Source organism: Schistocerca americana, chromosome 1, assembly GCF_021461395.2.
Source record: "Schistocerca americana isolate TAMUIC-IGC-003095 chromosome 1, iqSchAmer2.1, whole genome shotgun sequence".
NCBI classification, from domain to species: domain Eukaryota; kingdom Metazoa; phylum Arthropoda; class Insecta; order Orthoptera; family Acrididae; genus Schistocerca; species Schistocerca americana.
The window spans coordinates 377,789,669-377,804,954 of record NC_060119.1 but is presented as its reverse complement, the minus strand read 5'-3'; the positions used below and the strand labels follow the sequence as shown (position 1 = coordinate 377,804,954).

The window sequence follows — 15,286 nt, the reverse complement described above, 5'->3', positions numbered from 1 at the left end:
GATCTTGCATTATGTCATATAAGAAACAAGACATCAGAGGACACTTCAAGAGCATTGGAATTTTGTGCAGATGTAAATTTTCTTGGAGTACCAGTACTGTACTATCTCGTGTTTGGTTCTTTATTATGGCATAATGCCATATGAGATAGAAGATGGAAAACGTGCACTTGAAATGCTGCGAACAGTTGAAACCAGCCAACAGTGTGAAATTAAACACTTCATTTAAAATAAATTGACTGCCTCAGCAGAAAAGATTAATAAAAGCCAAATCTCTTTAGCAAACTGACAAAAATAACTTTGTTCTTCTGCATGGCAATTAATGGTTGACTGTTTCAGTCTTCCGTAATTATGCAAACGTATTTTGATTCACTTGATAGCTCCTGGCCACAGAAATCCATTTTGTTTTCATTTAACGTGAGAGCAATAAATGAAGAGGAAACAGCAAAATCACTAAACGTAAACACAGGTCACATGGAGACTACCCACCTCCCCACTACAACACAGACTGCTCTGGGCATCAGCCCCAGAACTACGTTATATCTGAACCAGGGCCCAGCCACACATCTGTAGCCAGAAGTGGGAGAAGGTACTACTCACACGTGACTCAACTGTGCATGCACAAGAGCCCACCTGCAATTGCTCAAATGAATCTAATGTCAACAGTTGTCACATCATGCTCATCAGAGGCAGTTTGTTGTTAGGAAGCATTAGTCTTCCTAAAGCCTTTGACACACTTTGCTGTTGGCAGACACTTGTATGAGCACTGTGTTTTGTTGTTGTATATGGCACATTTCCTTTTCAACTAAAGTTCTTTTTTTTTTTTTTCTTTCGTTCACGTTTTTTTGCTGCAGTATTATTCTGCAGAAGTGGGATACAGTAATATCTTTGTTAGAGTATTAGTTCTTACCTGTCAAAATCACAAAAATTTAACTGAAAACAAAAACAATGAAAAATTCCCGGAATTCTAAAAACCCCAGGGTTGTTCCCGGTTTTCTCTCGGATGAAAGAATTCCCAGATTTTTCCTGGATCTCCCAGTTGTCCCAGGCCATATACACCCCGCTATACTGACACTGTAAATAATGTCAGGCCTGTTTGTAGTACAAGGTCTGAAGTGTTTCCGTTGTGTCTGAGCTGTCTGACTGTCTATTTAATTCTATAAATTATTTAATTTTCAGAAAACCTGTTCAAAAGTACTTCGCAAGACTATCTGCCTGTACCCTCCACAACGAATCCATACACATCCTAGTCTATAATTGATTGGTTGAAGTTTCCTACAACTAATATTGCTTGATCTCAGAATTTTTGCACTGCTGACCTAGACTTTCTTTGAATGACTCTAAAACTGTCACAGCAGAATTGAGTGACTGATAAAAACTCCTGACAATTAACCTGATATCACCTACACCTGTTATATGTGACCAGATAACTTCATTGTTCCTAATTAAATTTGACCACAATAGGGTCAATAGATCTGTCAACTGAAATGAATTTCTTTTGAATGCATTACGGGAACAGCAGTGATCAATGTCTTGTAAATAATTACTATTAAAAACAGTCTTGATCACGATTTATTTAACAAGGTGACCGGTTTCGACCACTACTGTGGTCATCTTCAGACCATTGAGTAGGAACCCCCCAACAGAAAGGGGTTCCTACTCAATGGTCTGAAGATGACGACAGTAGTGGACGAAACCGGTCACCTTGTTAAATAAATCGTGATCAAGACTGTTTTTAATAGTAATTATGAAATGAATTTGTCTTTTTGATACATGTTCCATGAATCACTCAATACCTCAGAGCTTTCTACTTTGGCTCTCAGTCCTGAGAATAATTTGAATGTGAGAAATTTCAAGGAGGTCAGTAAATCTGGGAACTCTGTTATGAATACTTCGACAATTTACTGATAAAGTCTTGACCTGTGTACCTCAAACTACCACTTCGCCTAAAAAAGACCCATGTGCACTCCACAAATACTCTGCTACATGAGTAGCTGCTTCCTTTGTGTAGTGCACTCCTGACCTATCAAGGGGAGTCCTGTAATTCCCCACCCAATAATGCAGGATTAGAAATCTGCAGCCAAGATGTCAGAGTTGGCAAGACTTCGGTTGAGATGTTTCATTTGACTCCAAACCAAAGGACCACATAGGACCCTGACCACCTCTGGGAAAAATACTGCACACTGCAAGCTTTGCTTGCACTCCGCCGTGTGAGTCCAGCACCTGTCACCACTTTCATGAGCTTCTTGAATTAACTGATGATGGCTCATCGGTGTCAATGATGTGAGCTACAACTTGCAGACGACTGCTCCCTACACGCTTGATAGTTGCAGGCAAGGCCTGCTCTGCATCTCGGATGAGCCCTGTGGCAAACATACCAAGGCTTTCTTCCTAGTCCTGAAGGAACTGTCACTCGTCCACTCACGGAGCGAATAGATGAGGCCAGATGGTCAGTCTCCAAATTGGCCTCAAGTGACGTGAGTGCGTTGTTACCCACCACTACATGCAGGCTAGTACGGCAAACACCCAAGAGCGGTTATTTGTCAAATACATACTTCCTACCATTAATTGTGTAGTTGGCTCTGTAATGGTAATAGCCGAGGTTTTATAATACTGTATTGCACTGGCCCTCTTGTTACTCTCCAAGAACAATTTATGATCCAATGGAGCCTTATGTGGTGAAATTAATTCCACAGTAGAAATACTGATCCCAACAATAACACCATGTTTTAAATTTCAACAGTCAATTCACACTTCTTACTCTGCTCAAGTGGCTTTCCTTTTACAATCAGCTGAAGTTCAACATTTGTTCAATTAAAAAAATAATAGGCTTCTGTGAGTCATAACTGAATGTGAATCAAATGTTGCGCTGCATGGTATAAAATGCCTCAGGTAACAACCTTGAAGTTATATCCATCCTTCCAGGAATGAACAGCTCCTGAATGAAAAGCTGTACTGGCCACTATAGTTATTGTTGGTTTGAGGAATAGGACCAAGACTGTCTCCCACCATGGGTCACGAAATGATTACTTAGCCATGCTGTACACTGAAGTTCCTAAAGAATTTTCTTGGTTTTCACCTTGAAATAGCTTGCACCATCCAGTAACCAAACATCGACAGAATGAAACATGTTTCTAAAGAGGCTTATAGTCTAGCCAATAATATAAAAACATGTCAATAAAATAGCTACAAAACACTGACACACATCTTTTCACATACCAATAACTTAGCCATCCCATACAGGCTACTCTGAAACACATTTGCATGTATACAAACAAAACTATTTAACATTTTTTCTTGGTAAAATGAGAAACAAGCTATTGTGTCACATGTTAATATCTCTCTCTCTTATTTCAGATAATAATCTTGAAAAATTTACTTATTGAGGTGGAATCATTTTCCTCAAAGGCGCTTTTAGGAGGACAGAAGGGAAACAAACTGTGTTCCCAACTACCTCCTTACGAATCTATCAGGTGCATTTCTCATACTGCTTTAAGGGAAGGAGATACTAAGGGAAAGGAAAAATTGAGAATTTGGTTGACACAATGCCTTATTTGCTCAACAGCTCAAACAACAAGTGAATACATTTGGCATATCAAACTTCAGAGTTTTCTTAAAGAAAGCTGAAAATCAAACAATGTAGTTAAAATAATTTAATTGTATAGATAAAAAAATCTACTCAGTAAGTGGTAGCAGAACACACACATAAAAGAAGATTATGATTAGGCAAGCTTTCGGAACCAGTGGCTCCTTCATGCAGTAGGATTGAAGGGGAAGGAAGAGGACTGAAGGAAAAGGATTGGAGAGGTCTAGGAAAAGGGGTAGATTTTGGAAAAGTCACCCAGAACCGTGGGCCAGGGGAAACTTATCGGACAAGACGAGAAGGAAAGACAGACTGTTGGGGACTGTACTGGACGAGATTTGAAAACGTGAGGGCTTAAAGGTGGAAGACAGGGTAATATGCAAGACAAAGATTACTGCTTAAACGTCGTGCATGAGTTACTAAGAGTGAAAAGCTAAGTGCATTGTACATAACACAGGTGGGAAGAGGACCGTGAAAAATAGACAGGTAAGACAATGAAAGGCGTAGAAAACTAAAACAGAGTGAAGAGAAGAGTAGTTATTGTGAAGAAATGTTGAGATGGAACAAATTAACATAAATTAAGGCCATGTGGGTGGCAAAAACTCACAGGATATTGCATGCTGTCTGTATACACCCTCTGCCTATGCCTAACTGATAATTTGGTGGTAGTCACGTTGATGTGAAAGGCCGAACATTGTTTACATAACAGTTGGTATACAACATGTGTCATTTCACAGGTAGCTCTCCCTTTGATAGTATATGTTTGGCCACTTACTGGGCTGGTATAGGTGGTGATAGCAGGGTGCATAGGGCAAGTATTGCAGTGCGGATGGTCACAGGAGTAGGAGCACAGGGTTTGACAAGAATATTGTGGAGATTGGAAGGGCGACGAAAAGCTATTCTAGGTGTGGTGGGTAAAATCTCAGACAGAATGGATCTCATTTCAGAGCATGATTTTAAGAAGTCATGGCCTTGTTGAAGTAGATGACTAATACATTCCAGACCACGATAATACTGAGTGGTGTGCTCTGAAGTTGTTTTTTGGAGGGATCAGCAGTACCAGTATTGGATCTGATGGCCCAGGAAATCTGCTTTTGAACTAGGCTGGTCGGATAATTACATCCAGTGAAGGCTGAGGTGAGAATGATGTGTATTGCTGTAAAGAGTTTGCATCCGAACAAATCTGTTTGCTTCAAATGCCAAGGCTGTACGGGAGAGAATGTGGAAAGGACAGCAACGGTCAAAATGTAAGTACTGTTGTTTGTTGGTAGGTTTAATGTGGACAAAAGTGTATGAGCTAGCCTTAGGTGAGAACGAGATCAACATCAAGGAAAGTGCCATGGGATTCAAAACAGGAGCATCTGAAATTTAACTGGGAGAAGGTATTCAGAGATTCCATGAATTTTAACAGGTCAGTCTTACCACGAGTCCATATGGTAAAGATGTCATCAATGTATTTACACCAAACTAGAGGCTGAAGACTTATGGATCCCAGGAAAGGACCCTCCAAGCAACACAACAAAAGGTTGACACAGGATCGAGCCATCCTGGTTACCATGGCCGTACCGCTGATCTGTTTGTATGCCTGTTCCTTAAAGGTGAAGTAGTTGTTGGTACATATAAAACTGACTAAAGTGATTAGAAGGGATGTCATAGGTCTGGAATCAGGTGGGCACTGACTGAGGAAGTGTTCAGCAGCAGACAGACCATATACATGGGGGGTGTTGGTATAGAGGCAGGTGGCATCAATGGTGACATGCAAGGGAGTGGGATGGGCACGGATTTCAGATGATGTACAAAATGGTTGGTATCTTTGATACAGGAGGTAAGCCTTTGTACTATGAGTTGCAGGTGCTGATCAACTAAGGCAGGTATATGTTCGGTGGGTGTTTAGAAGCCAGCAACAATAGGAAGGCCAGGATGATTGAGCTCGTGGATATTAGGAAGAAGGTAAAAAGATGGAGTGAGAACTTTTATAGATTGAGGTGTTAGTCCTTGTCAAGGGCTTGAGGTTTTAAGGAGGGACTGCATGTCAGTTAGTCCTTGTCAAGGGCTTGAGGTTTTAAGGAGGGACTGCATGTCAGTTTGAACCACAGGGATGGGATCTTGATGGCAAACACTGTATGTAGAGGTGTGAGACACCTGGCGTAGACCTTCACTAACATAGTCCTTCCAGCCAAGTACCACAGTGATAGATCCTTTGTCTGTTGGAAGGATAATGATGGGGTCATCAGCTATTAGAGAATGTAGAGGCTGGAGTTCTGCCTAGGACATGTTAGGGTCATATTGAAGGGACCTGAGGAAGGATTGGAAGCAATGCTCGATGTGAGGAATTCTAGGAAGGCTTGGAAGGGATGATGGTGGATCAAGTTGGGGTAGTAGGCAGAATTGTTCAAGGCAGGGTTCAGTGTCAGGTTTTCAAATCTCGTCAGATGCAGTCCCCGACAATCAGTCATTCCTTCTCATCCCGTCCAGTAAGTTTCCCCTGACCCGCAGTTCTGGATGACTTTCCCAAAATTTTCCACTTTTCCTGCACCTCGCCAGTCTTTTTCCCTCACTCCTCTTCCTTCCCCTTCCATCCTTCTGCCTGTAGAAGGAGCCAGTGGTTCCGAAAGCTTGCCTAATTAAAATCTTTTATATCTGTGTTCTGCCACTGCTTGGTGAGTAGATTTTTTTTTGTCTATCCAATAAATTATTTTGTCAAAAATTGACCGTTTTCGTTGTTATAAACAATGTAGTTAATACCTTAAGAGCCACCAAAATGCAGTTAAAATCACAATGCTATTTTCAAGGATATAAAGATCAGGCAAGAATATACGATTTTCCTCAGTGTTTTATTTGAAGCAATTTGGAATTCTCACATGTCTAGAGCAATATTTTTTTCACTTTATTTTTGCCAAGTGTTGCCCTTCTCTAGAATAATTTGATAGCTTTTGGCCACATTCCTAAGTAGGAGTTTTTAATGACATGAGCTACTCATTGCACTGGAGAATAATATGGATGGGTACTGTAGTTGAGTTGGTGTATGGAACTCCCTGTCGCCTTGGTGTGACAGCTTCATGTGCCTCACTCAACCAATCACATAATGCAATTTTGTACATTTGTAATTGTCAATGCCTCAGTGCTGTCACAGTTACACAGACAACTACTTTTCACTGCAGTCATTAACTCTACATAGCTGAAACCTGGCAGCAACACTGCTAGCTGTGAGGAATCTTCTCATGCTGACTCAACTATAGTAAAATTCCCACATAATTTTGAATAGCTTACTTTGGGGCAATGAGCAAACCTTATCTCGTAAACAGTCAGTCCCCACTGATCCGCAAAATTTCAACTTGACGTTCAAGCAGGAACCGGACATTTAGGTCACCGAATTGCAGCAGATGTCCAATGTGGTATAGCCATAGGCAGTGTGATGACATCTAAACAATACAGGATTCGGTACCCATATACAGAGCTCCCACACCATCGGTGGAAATACCTGTTAATCTCTCTCCTACTGCAAATGCAATTTAAATACAATTTTCGCTTCACAACAGGATGAGGTGACAGCATTTAGATGCAGTGGGGTGAATAAATTTCAGAAAAAGTACATTCACTTCCGATCATTATCTTGGTGTTCAAGGAAAGACAATTAACAGTACAGCAATTAATCTGTTGCACTGTCTATCAACCAACCATTTCCTTTCGGGAACTTTTTGTACGAGCACAACTGCCTGCTTTCCACTTTATTTCTGATGTACCAACCTAACATTCTGCACAATAGTGACTAAACAGATAATACACATATATATGTGAAAACCATTGGCAACTATAAACATTATAAATTGACAAAATGCAAAACAGTCTTTTAAAATATCATGCAAATAATTAGCACTGTATATGTATTCAATGAAAGGTATTAAGTTCAATTTCATTAAAGCAGTATTTTATGTGCTTGGAAGACATGATAATACAAGAAAGAGCAATAGATAGGTGTGGCAACATTTCTACATAAAAGAGAAGAAAAACCCGGCAGACAGTGTGCAAATATGGACTTAACCTGTAAAGCTATTAATACATACCATTGTCAGCATATTCAACTCTAACAGAGAAGCTCAGCAGCCATTCAAGTTGTTCTGTCATTTTTTCACTCTGAACTGGACATGCTAAATCATGCAAGTATTGACAGAAGGAATTGTTCCACTCTGGAGAGTCCACATCTCTCAGTCCCTTTCTATCTTCTATTTTGTAATGTCTTATTTTCTGATCCTCCAGCCACAGGATCAGGCTCCGACACTCTCTTTCATCTTAAAAGAGAAACAAAGAGTTAAGGGTCTTTGCAACAAATATTTAAAATGGATCACACATTAAAAAAGACACACTAGTGCTTCTATATTGGGTCACAAAATACAACACTAAGCTGTGAAATGGATTCCAGTCTCAACCATCCCATTCCTCTCCAAGATTTCTTACTGTGCCATCAGAAGGATATGAAGAGTCCTTTAGAAGAAGAAAATCTGTCTATATAAAGCAGTAGGGCTTTCATACAATGTTCTTTACACCACATATATTCTTACACCACATATTCCTAAAATTTGTAGTAAAGCTTTTTATAACTAGATTTTGTTTTCTTGTATTATTTGGCTCCCTTTCTACTACTTATGTCTACTAATCATTCGCCAAAATGGATGCATGTAGAAAAATCATATTAACTGAAGCGTTTGAAACAGCTTCACCAATTCACCACACACCTGTCACCTTCCAACCTAATGTAGAACAACACTGATGCAAAAAGAACATTGTCAGTGTTCTGTTTTCTTTCTTTTTGCACTTTTAGGGTGCAACACGCCATACCATCAATATGGTAGGGGATGAAGACAACACCCAGTACCGCTGGGTTTGATCTGAAGTCTAACACAATCAAACATGTGCTACCTAAATAACTACACAAATAATCATGAAGTTGACAATGTTACAATACATAACAAGTAATGCTGTGCAATCTATAGAAAAGTAATAAAACAAGCAAACTATTATAGATTGTATGAGAGTGGATTTTACGATGGTGTGAAGAAAAATAATGGCTTTCAATTTTTTATATGAAAACTATTACAGCTTTTTAAATAAAACAAATATTATTAATGTTTTAAATCTTTGTTCTTCATATCTACATACTTATTTCTCACCACAGTCACCCTCGAAATGTACACATTTCTCCCAATGAAAGACCAGTTTGTTGATATCATCACTGCAGAATTTTTTACTCTGTTGGCAGAGCCACAACCTAACCTTCTGCTTGCACTGCTTCATCACTAACAAAGAGAAGTCCTCAAAGGTGTTCTTTATGTTTTGGAAACAGATGGAAATTGAATGAGACAAAGTTGGGAATGTACGTAGGATGATAAGGACAGTGAAATCCAGACGATGGATTGTTTCAGATATATTGCAGCACTTGTGTGTGGACTGGCATTGTCATCTCAGTGAAGAAGGTGCTTATTGTGTGGACGAACTTTTTGAATTCGAAACTCAGTTACAGCACGCCGTTTCTGTTGCACACATATAATTATGTTACACAATGCCATGTTATGTGCTACATCCGGAGCCCACTAGCTACAGAGGGCTGCAAATTCATAAACATGAAGAATATAGATTTAGAATATTAATAATGTTGTTTTATTTAAAAAACGTTAAGAGTTTTCACATAAAAAATTCACACACATTACTTTTCAGCACATCCTAATACATAATAATTAATTAATGGAGGAATCTAATAATTATGAGAAAGGCATTTTGAACTTAAATTGATAACAAGCAATATACTGCATACAAAACTTTATACATAAATGAAGTGACATTACATCCAGAAAACATACTAAATCCTACAATGGCTTTTTCACTAAAATAACTGAGGACCTAATAAAACAACAAGAGCAATTGAGCTAGAAGTTCTTATCAGTATTATATGAAAGTAATAAAAGCATCAATATTTCTCCATGAAGCTTTACGCATTAAAGTGCCTACAGTCATAAAATGAAATAAATAAATAAATACTCCATAGGCAATGACAGAATACCAGACTTTATTTTAATGAAATTGTGGGAAATACATTACAGAATCATTAACTCGTACGCGCTCTATCATTCATAAATATAGAGAACAACTATGGGAATATACATCTCAACACAAGCTTAAAATCATTAATGAAGTAATGGGTAGGTTACCTTTATTTTATTTTTCTTGTTTATATTTTGTGCCCATCACAACTTCACAGTCAGGCAATAAAATTCTTGTCAAGGTCTATTTGTTCCTTCTCAATTAGTCCAGACTGCTTTGATTTTTAAATTATTATAAACTGTTTTTACACAGTACAAAACGGATAGGGACTGTGCTTGCTGTGTACAGACATTAGGAGAATTGGTCCCTGCCTGTAAATAGCTGGAAGCTGCATTGGCTGGGGTCAACAGGCTTCACGCTATTGCTTTGCACAAATACATGGAGGAAGCCATAATCCTTTAGTGATGTTGGTATCCTCTGGAATCCCCGTTGTCACAACATTTTCCAGTGCACATCTAACCATGGTGTCTTCACTGAAAGGTGCATGGTGGACAGTGGTGGATTCGTGTATCTCTGGGTGGAGTGTGGATGTGAGAACTGGTCACACAGCTGCCCCTCTACTAGTCAGCAATAGGTACAAAGCACTACCCAGTGTTGATAACACATCTGGCCCATCACAACTGTTGGGCCAGTGGCTGATTTTCCTGGTAAGTTTGGACAAATGCAGAACCAAATATGCCAGTCAATGGAACTCCTACATAGGTGGGTAATACAGCCCCTCAGAGAAATAGCCGGCAGACCAGGAAAGAAGGCCAGCATGGACTTGATAAGTACGCTGTGAGGTCCCGTTCGGGATGAGTAGGATGCCCAGCTAGTGGCTATTGAATGTGGTCCTCTGGTTTGAAGCCGAGTCAAAGGTCTAAACCGGATGATCTGTCAATTCTACAACAATATAGGAAGCGCTACTAGGGGAAAAGTTTAGTACGATATAAGTATTCTGCAGGTGCACCCACGGTAAAGTATTGAAAGTAACAATGCCAAGATAGTCCTAGGAAGAGAGTTGATTGAACCCCGAAGTTAACAGCAACTAACTCCTAAATTCAAATTGAAATATACGTCACAAGGACAGGTTACACGCCAATGGTGACGGCGTATTTACTGAAGTAAGGAATTAATTTTCTACCACTTGGTGGGGTTGTTATGGAGTCTTAATGTAAAATAATCTGGGTGAAGTTAAACATCAAAGCTGGAAGCTGGGTCAAATATGTTAATGGGAAGCTTTTAAACATCACCTGCATCAGAAGCTGTAGTTGCAGAGGGCTTCAGAGAGAACTTGCAGAGTATTGTGAATAAGCTTCCTGATTACCTTATTCTAATGGGAGATAGGGACTTCAATTTCCTGGCTGTTTATTGGAAAGAGAGATAATCAAAACTGGTACTGTAAATAGGGATTTGTGTGATGTTACTGTGAATGTCTTTTCTGGGAATTACTTCAAGAAACACATCTGAACTTCTGAAATCAATTAACACACAGGAGGGCATCAGTGATCATAATTTGTGATAGGATGAGTGAGTGATAGTGGTACTACTAGGAATGTAGTAAAGATAGGAAAATATTTTTGCTTAGCAAGAGAAACAGAATACAAATTACAGAGTGTCTGTGTAGTCAACATCCAGTATTTGAAATGTAGGAGACGAGGTACTGGCGGAATTAAAGTTGTGAGGATGGGGTGCGAGTCGTGCTTGGGTAGCTCAGTTGGTAGAGCACTTGCCCGCGAAATGCAAAGGTCCCGAGTTTGAGTCTCGGTCCGGCAGACAGTTTTAATCTACCAGGAAGTTTCATATCAGCGCACACTCTGCTGCAGAATGAAAATTTCATTCTGGATCCAGTATTCAGTTTATTTTAATTCGTATGGATAAAGATGTGGAGCAAAAATGGGTAAAAATAAAAAGCACCTAAGATAAGTATGTGACAGGCAATGTTTTTACAAATGGGAAGGACACACAGTGGTTTAATAGCTGTGTTAGACAGTTTATACAAAACCAATGAGAGCATCTCAAATTTAAGTGAAAAAAATCTAGCTGGCAAATAAAAGCTGAACAAAGTAAAAATGAGGGTAAGGAAACCAATGAGAGTAATGGTGAATGAATTAGAAAATAACAACTGAACTGATTAAAAACCCTACAAAGGTTTAATGTTATGTAAAGTCAGCACGCAATACAAAGGTTTAATGTTATGTAAAGTCAGCACGCAGATTGAAATCTATGTCGAACTGTTTAGTGACCATACTGGCAGAGATGGAAGATTAAAGAGACAAGGATGAAATATGGAATTCAGTCTTTCAAAGCCATTTCACTGCAGGAGGTCGCAATTTGGTTTCTCCTTTAATTCAACGCACAAATGCCAAAATAGCAGATACTGAGATAATCATAGAATAGGGGGAAAAAAACTGCAACTGCTTCATAGCGAAAGTAATCTAGAATGGTTGAGATAGGTGTAAGATTCTACGGAGACTACTGCTCTGGGAAAGAACTTGCTCCCCCTCTAACAGCAGTTAACTGAATGTCGCTGGAGCAACAACAGGTACTTAGAGAACGAAAAAAGTGCAGGTCATCCCAGTTTCCCAGGGGGACAGTATATCAGATGCATATATAGGCATATATCACTAATGTCAATCTGCTGTAGAATTATGAAACTTGCTTTATGCTCATGTATTATAGTGTCTTTGTAGAATGAAAATTTCCTCTATAAAAACCACCATACATTCTGCAAACACAAGCTTTTCAAAACTCAGCTTGCTCCATTCATCCATGAAGTCCAGACCACTGTAGAAATCAGCACCCTGGTTGACAAAGTGTGCCTTGACTTCAGGAAGACATTTAATACACTCTGCACTCTCTCTTGCTGGGAAATAAAGAAGACATGTGACTGAAATCAGGATTTCCTTGCAGATAGAAGTCGACAACATGATATTCTTAATGGAACGAAATTGACAGATGTGAAGATAATTTAAAGAGTAACCCAAAGCAATGTGACAGGACTGGTACCGTTTACAATATATATAATGGCCTAGTGAATAATGTCATAGGATCCATGACACTGTTCACAAATAATGCAATTGCCTATAAGAAGTTAGTAATGGCTTAAGTCTGTGACAAACTACAGGAAGACCTGCAAGGGACTGACGACAGCTGCAAGAATTGGCTGATGACCCTGAATGTAAATAAATGTAACATGTGCATCTAAATAGATGAAGAAGTCTGCTGCTGTACAATTACACTATTGGTGTTAAATCACTGAGAGCAGTAAATACCATAACATGCCTACAAGAGACCATTCTACAACAGTGGTTCCCAACTGACACCATTATTCCTGAGTGTAATCAGACGTTAGTTTATAACCCCTTTCCTCCAACATCAACATTAGCAACAAAGTAAACTTTGGGAGAGGAGGGGGAGGAACCCTCGACCAGGTACATTTTTAAAATGATGGAAGAGACACAAAATTTTGTTTATGTAGATGCTGTATTAAATCTAAAACTAATGGGTCAATTAGACAATTGGTACTGCTAAGATATAATGACTTGCTTTATAGAATTATGAATTCTTCATCCACTATGAGTGCTATCTGCAACTCCTTCCACGAAAAGAATGGTAACTATCCACATTGATGGTTGATACTTGTTACAAAGCTTGCTTCCCCTGCAGCACTCCTATCTCTCATGACATTTGCTTTAGACATACCCTGCATCCCTATTTAAAATCAGTTAAGTAAAACTATGTGACAGTACTTAAGTCTACTACTTGTAAATCACTTGGCTGCAGTCTTCTTACCTCTGAACTGACAGAAATTGGAAGACTTTGGGCTGCCAATGCATTGCGTTTCATTACTGCCACTAATAATAATAATTATACAATGCTGGCCCTCAGCAGTGTGGTCACCATTACATAGTTGCTGTCGTGTTGTGGTGTCAATTAGTTCATTTATTGATGTAAAGTTAATAATGAAACAATTTCCAGTCTATTGTGGGAACTTGGCAAAGGCATTTTCATGAAATATTTAAGCATATAACACCCCCCCCCCCCCCCCGATTTTACTGCCATGAACATGTACTACATGTGAGTAAGGGTGGACGATGTGAGGAAGATGTTTGCACATTTGTTTCATAAAATGTAATTCCCACCACACTGTGTAACATGTTAATGCTAGTTATTTCTGGTAATTTTTATAATCAGTATTAAAGTCTCACGAAATAGTGATAATAGTAACAATCTTTTTTTAAAAAAAATAGTTTCTTGCAAGAAATTCAATTCAACTTCTTGTTGTTACCCCTCAGGGGGTAATTGCCCTCGGGTTGGAAAACAATGATTTAGAGCGGCATGAAGTGGAATGACCTAGCCATAAAATAAATAGTATGAAAAGGATGCCAGGCTCAGAATGATAAGAAGCACCTTTAAAAAATTTAATTCATCTATGAAAGTGGTTTCCAAAAGACTTGTTCAATGGATCCTTACCACATTTAAGTTATGTTACTTTTGAAATTTCATGAGAGTGAGTTCTGGGAAGAGTTAGGCAAGGTATTATTACCTCCTCCCATATACATGTTTCAAAATGATCACAATGAGAAAATTCGAGTTATTACAGAGATATAGGAGCAATCATTATCTCCATGGCCCATTTGTGAATGGAATACAGAACGAGGGGAATAATAGATGGCGGTACCAGAAGTACACAACACCACACACCGTCGCGTAGCTTGCGAAGTATAGCTGCAGATATAATGTGAGGAAACATAAGCCGGACATCATTTAAGGAGGCTTGGCATACACATACAACTCATACTATTATATTCATTGTACTGATAAATTCTTAAACAAATAGTGCTCATTAAAATTAAATGGTCTCTTATGTTACCATGAAAACAGGCAGCATTCTAACCTACTTTCGATTAAATGAAGAACCTTTTATAATCACAAATATGTTCTGTGTTTTGATGTACGGGTTGGGTTGGGTTGGGTTGTTTGAGGAAGGAGACCAGTCATTTACCTGGGGCGATTTACGGAAATCCCGGAAAACCTAAATCAGGGTGGCCGGACGCGGGATTGAACCGTCGACCTCCCGAATGTTTGGTGTACGCACTCCATTTAATTAACAATGGAAATTAACGAAAGGAAATATCAACTTACACAGTAAATTGGAAAAAAGTTTTTACTTAAGTAAAATTTGTACACACTAAGTAAGAACTTTTTTATATTGTTATCGCAAAACATAAAACACAGGCTTATGAAAAGCTGTTTCGTGTAAAATTCTTAACAACGTCGACTAAAGTTGATGCTTGCAATACGTTCGCGCTACTTTCCATGGCTGCGGCTATTGCAAATTACAAGATGTCAGGATATTGAACCATAATTGAAACATGACTGATGATGACACTTTGCAAAAGAGCAAAAATGCATTACAGCACTACTTACTAACCATTGACGTTAAAATCCTTGACTGGATACTCAAGAGCTGCAAGCTTTCTCTTAAACATCATGCCGAAGGTGATCTCCTAAGGCTAAGGCTATCAATAAACAGTTTATAATAACACACTTCAAAATTCAACATTCACACAGCACTCGCCGTCAATGCAACAACATTTACAATCCTGTGCAAAGATCATAGCAATG

The 15,286-nt window shown here is 38.9% G+C and overlaps 1 protein-coding gene across 1 annotated transcript in view; it reads right to left on the bottom strand.

Annotated features, from left to right (window-relative positions):
• The window catches only part of LOC124600736 (RNA transcription, translation and transport factor protein), a 27,496-nt gene extending 12,210 nt beyond the window's left edge, over positions 1 to 15,286 (bottom strand). The window contains exons 1-2 of the mRNA XM_047136188.1: positions 15,093 to 15,286; positions 7,645 to 7,869 (exon numbers count right to left, since the gene is read on the bottom strand). Of these exons, the coding sequence (XP_046992144.1) occupies positions 7,645 to 7,869; positions 15,093 to 15,153 (286 nt within the window). The 5' untranslated portion in view covers positions 15,154 to 15,286. The remainder of the gene's footprint in view (positions 1 to 7,644; positions 7,870 to 15,092) is intronic.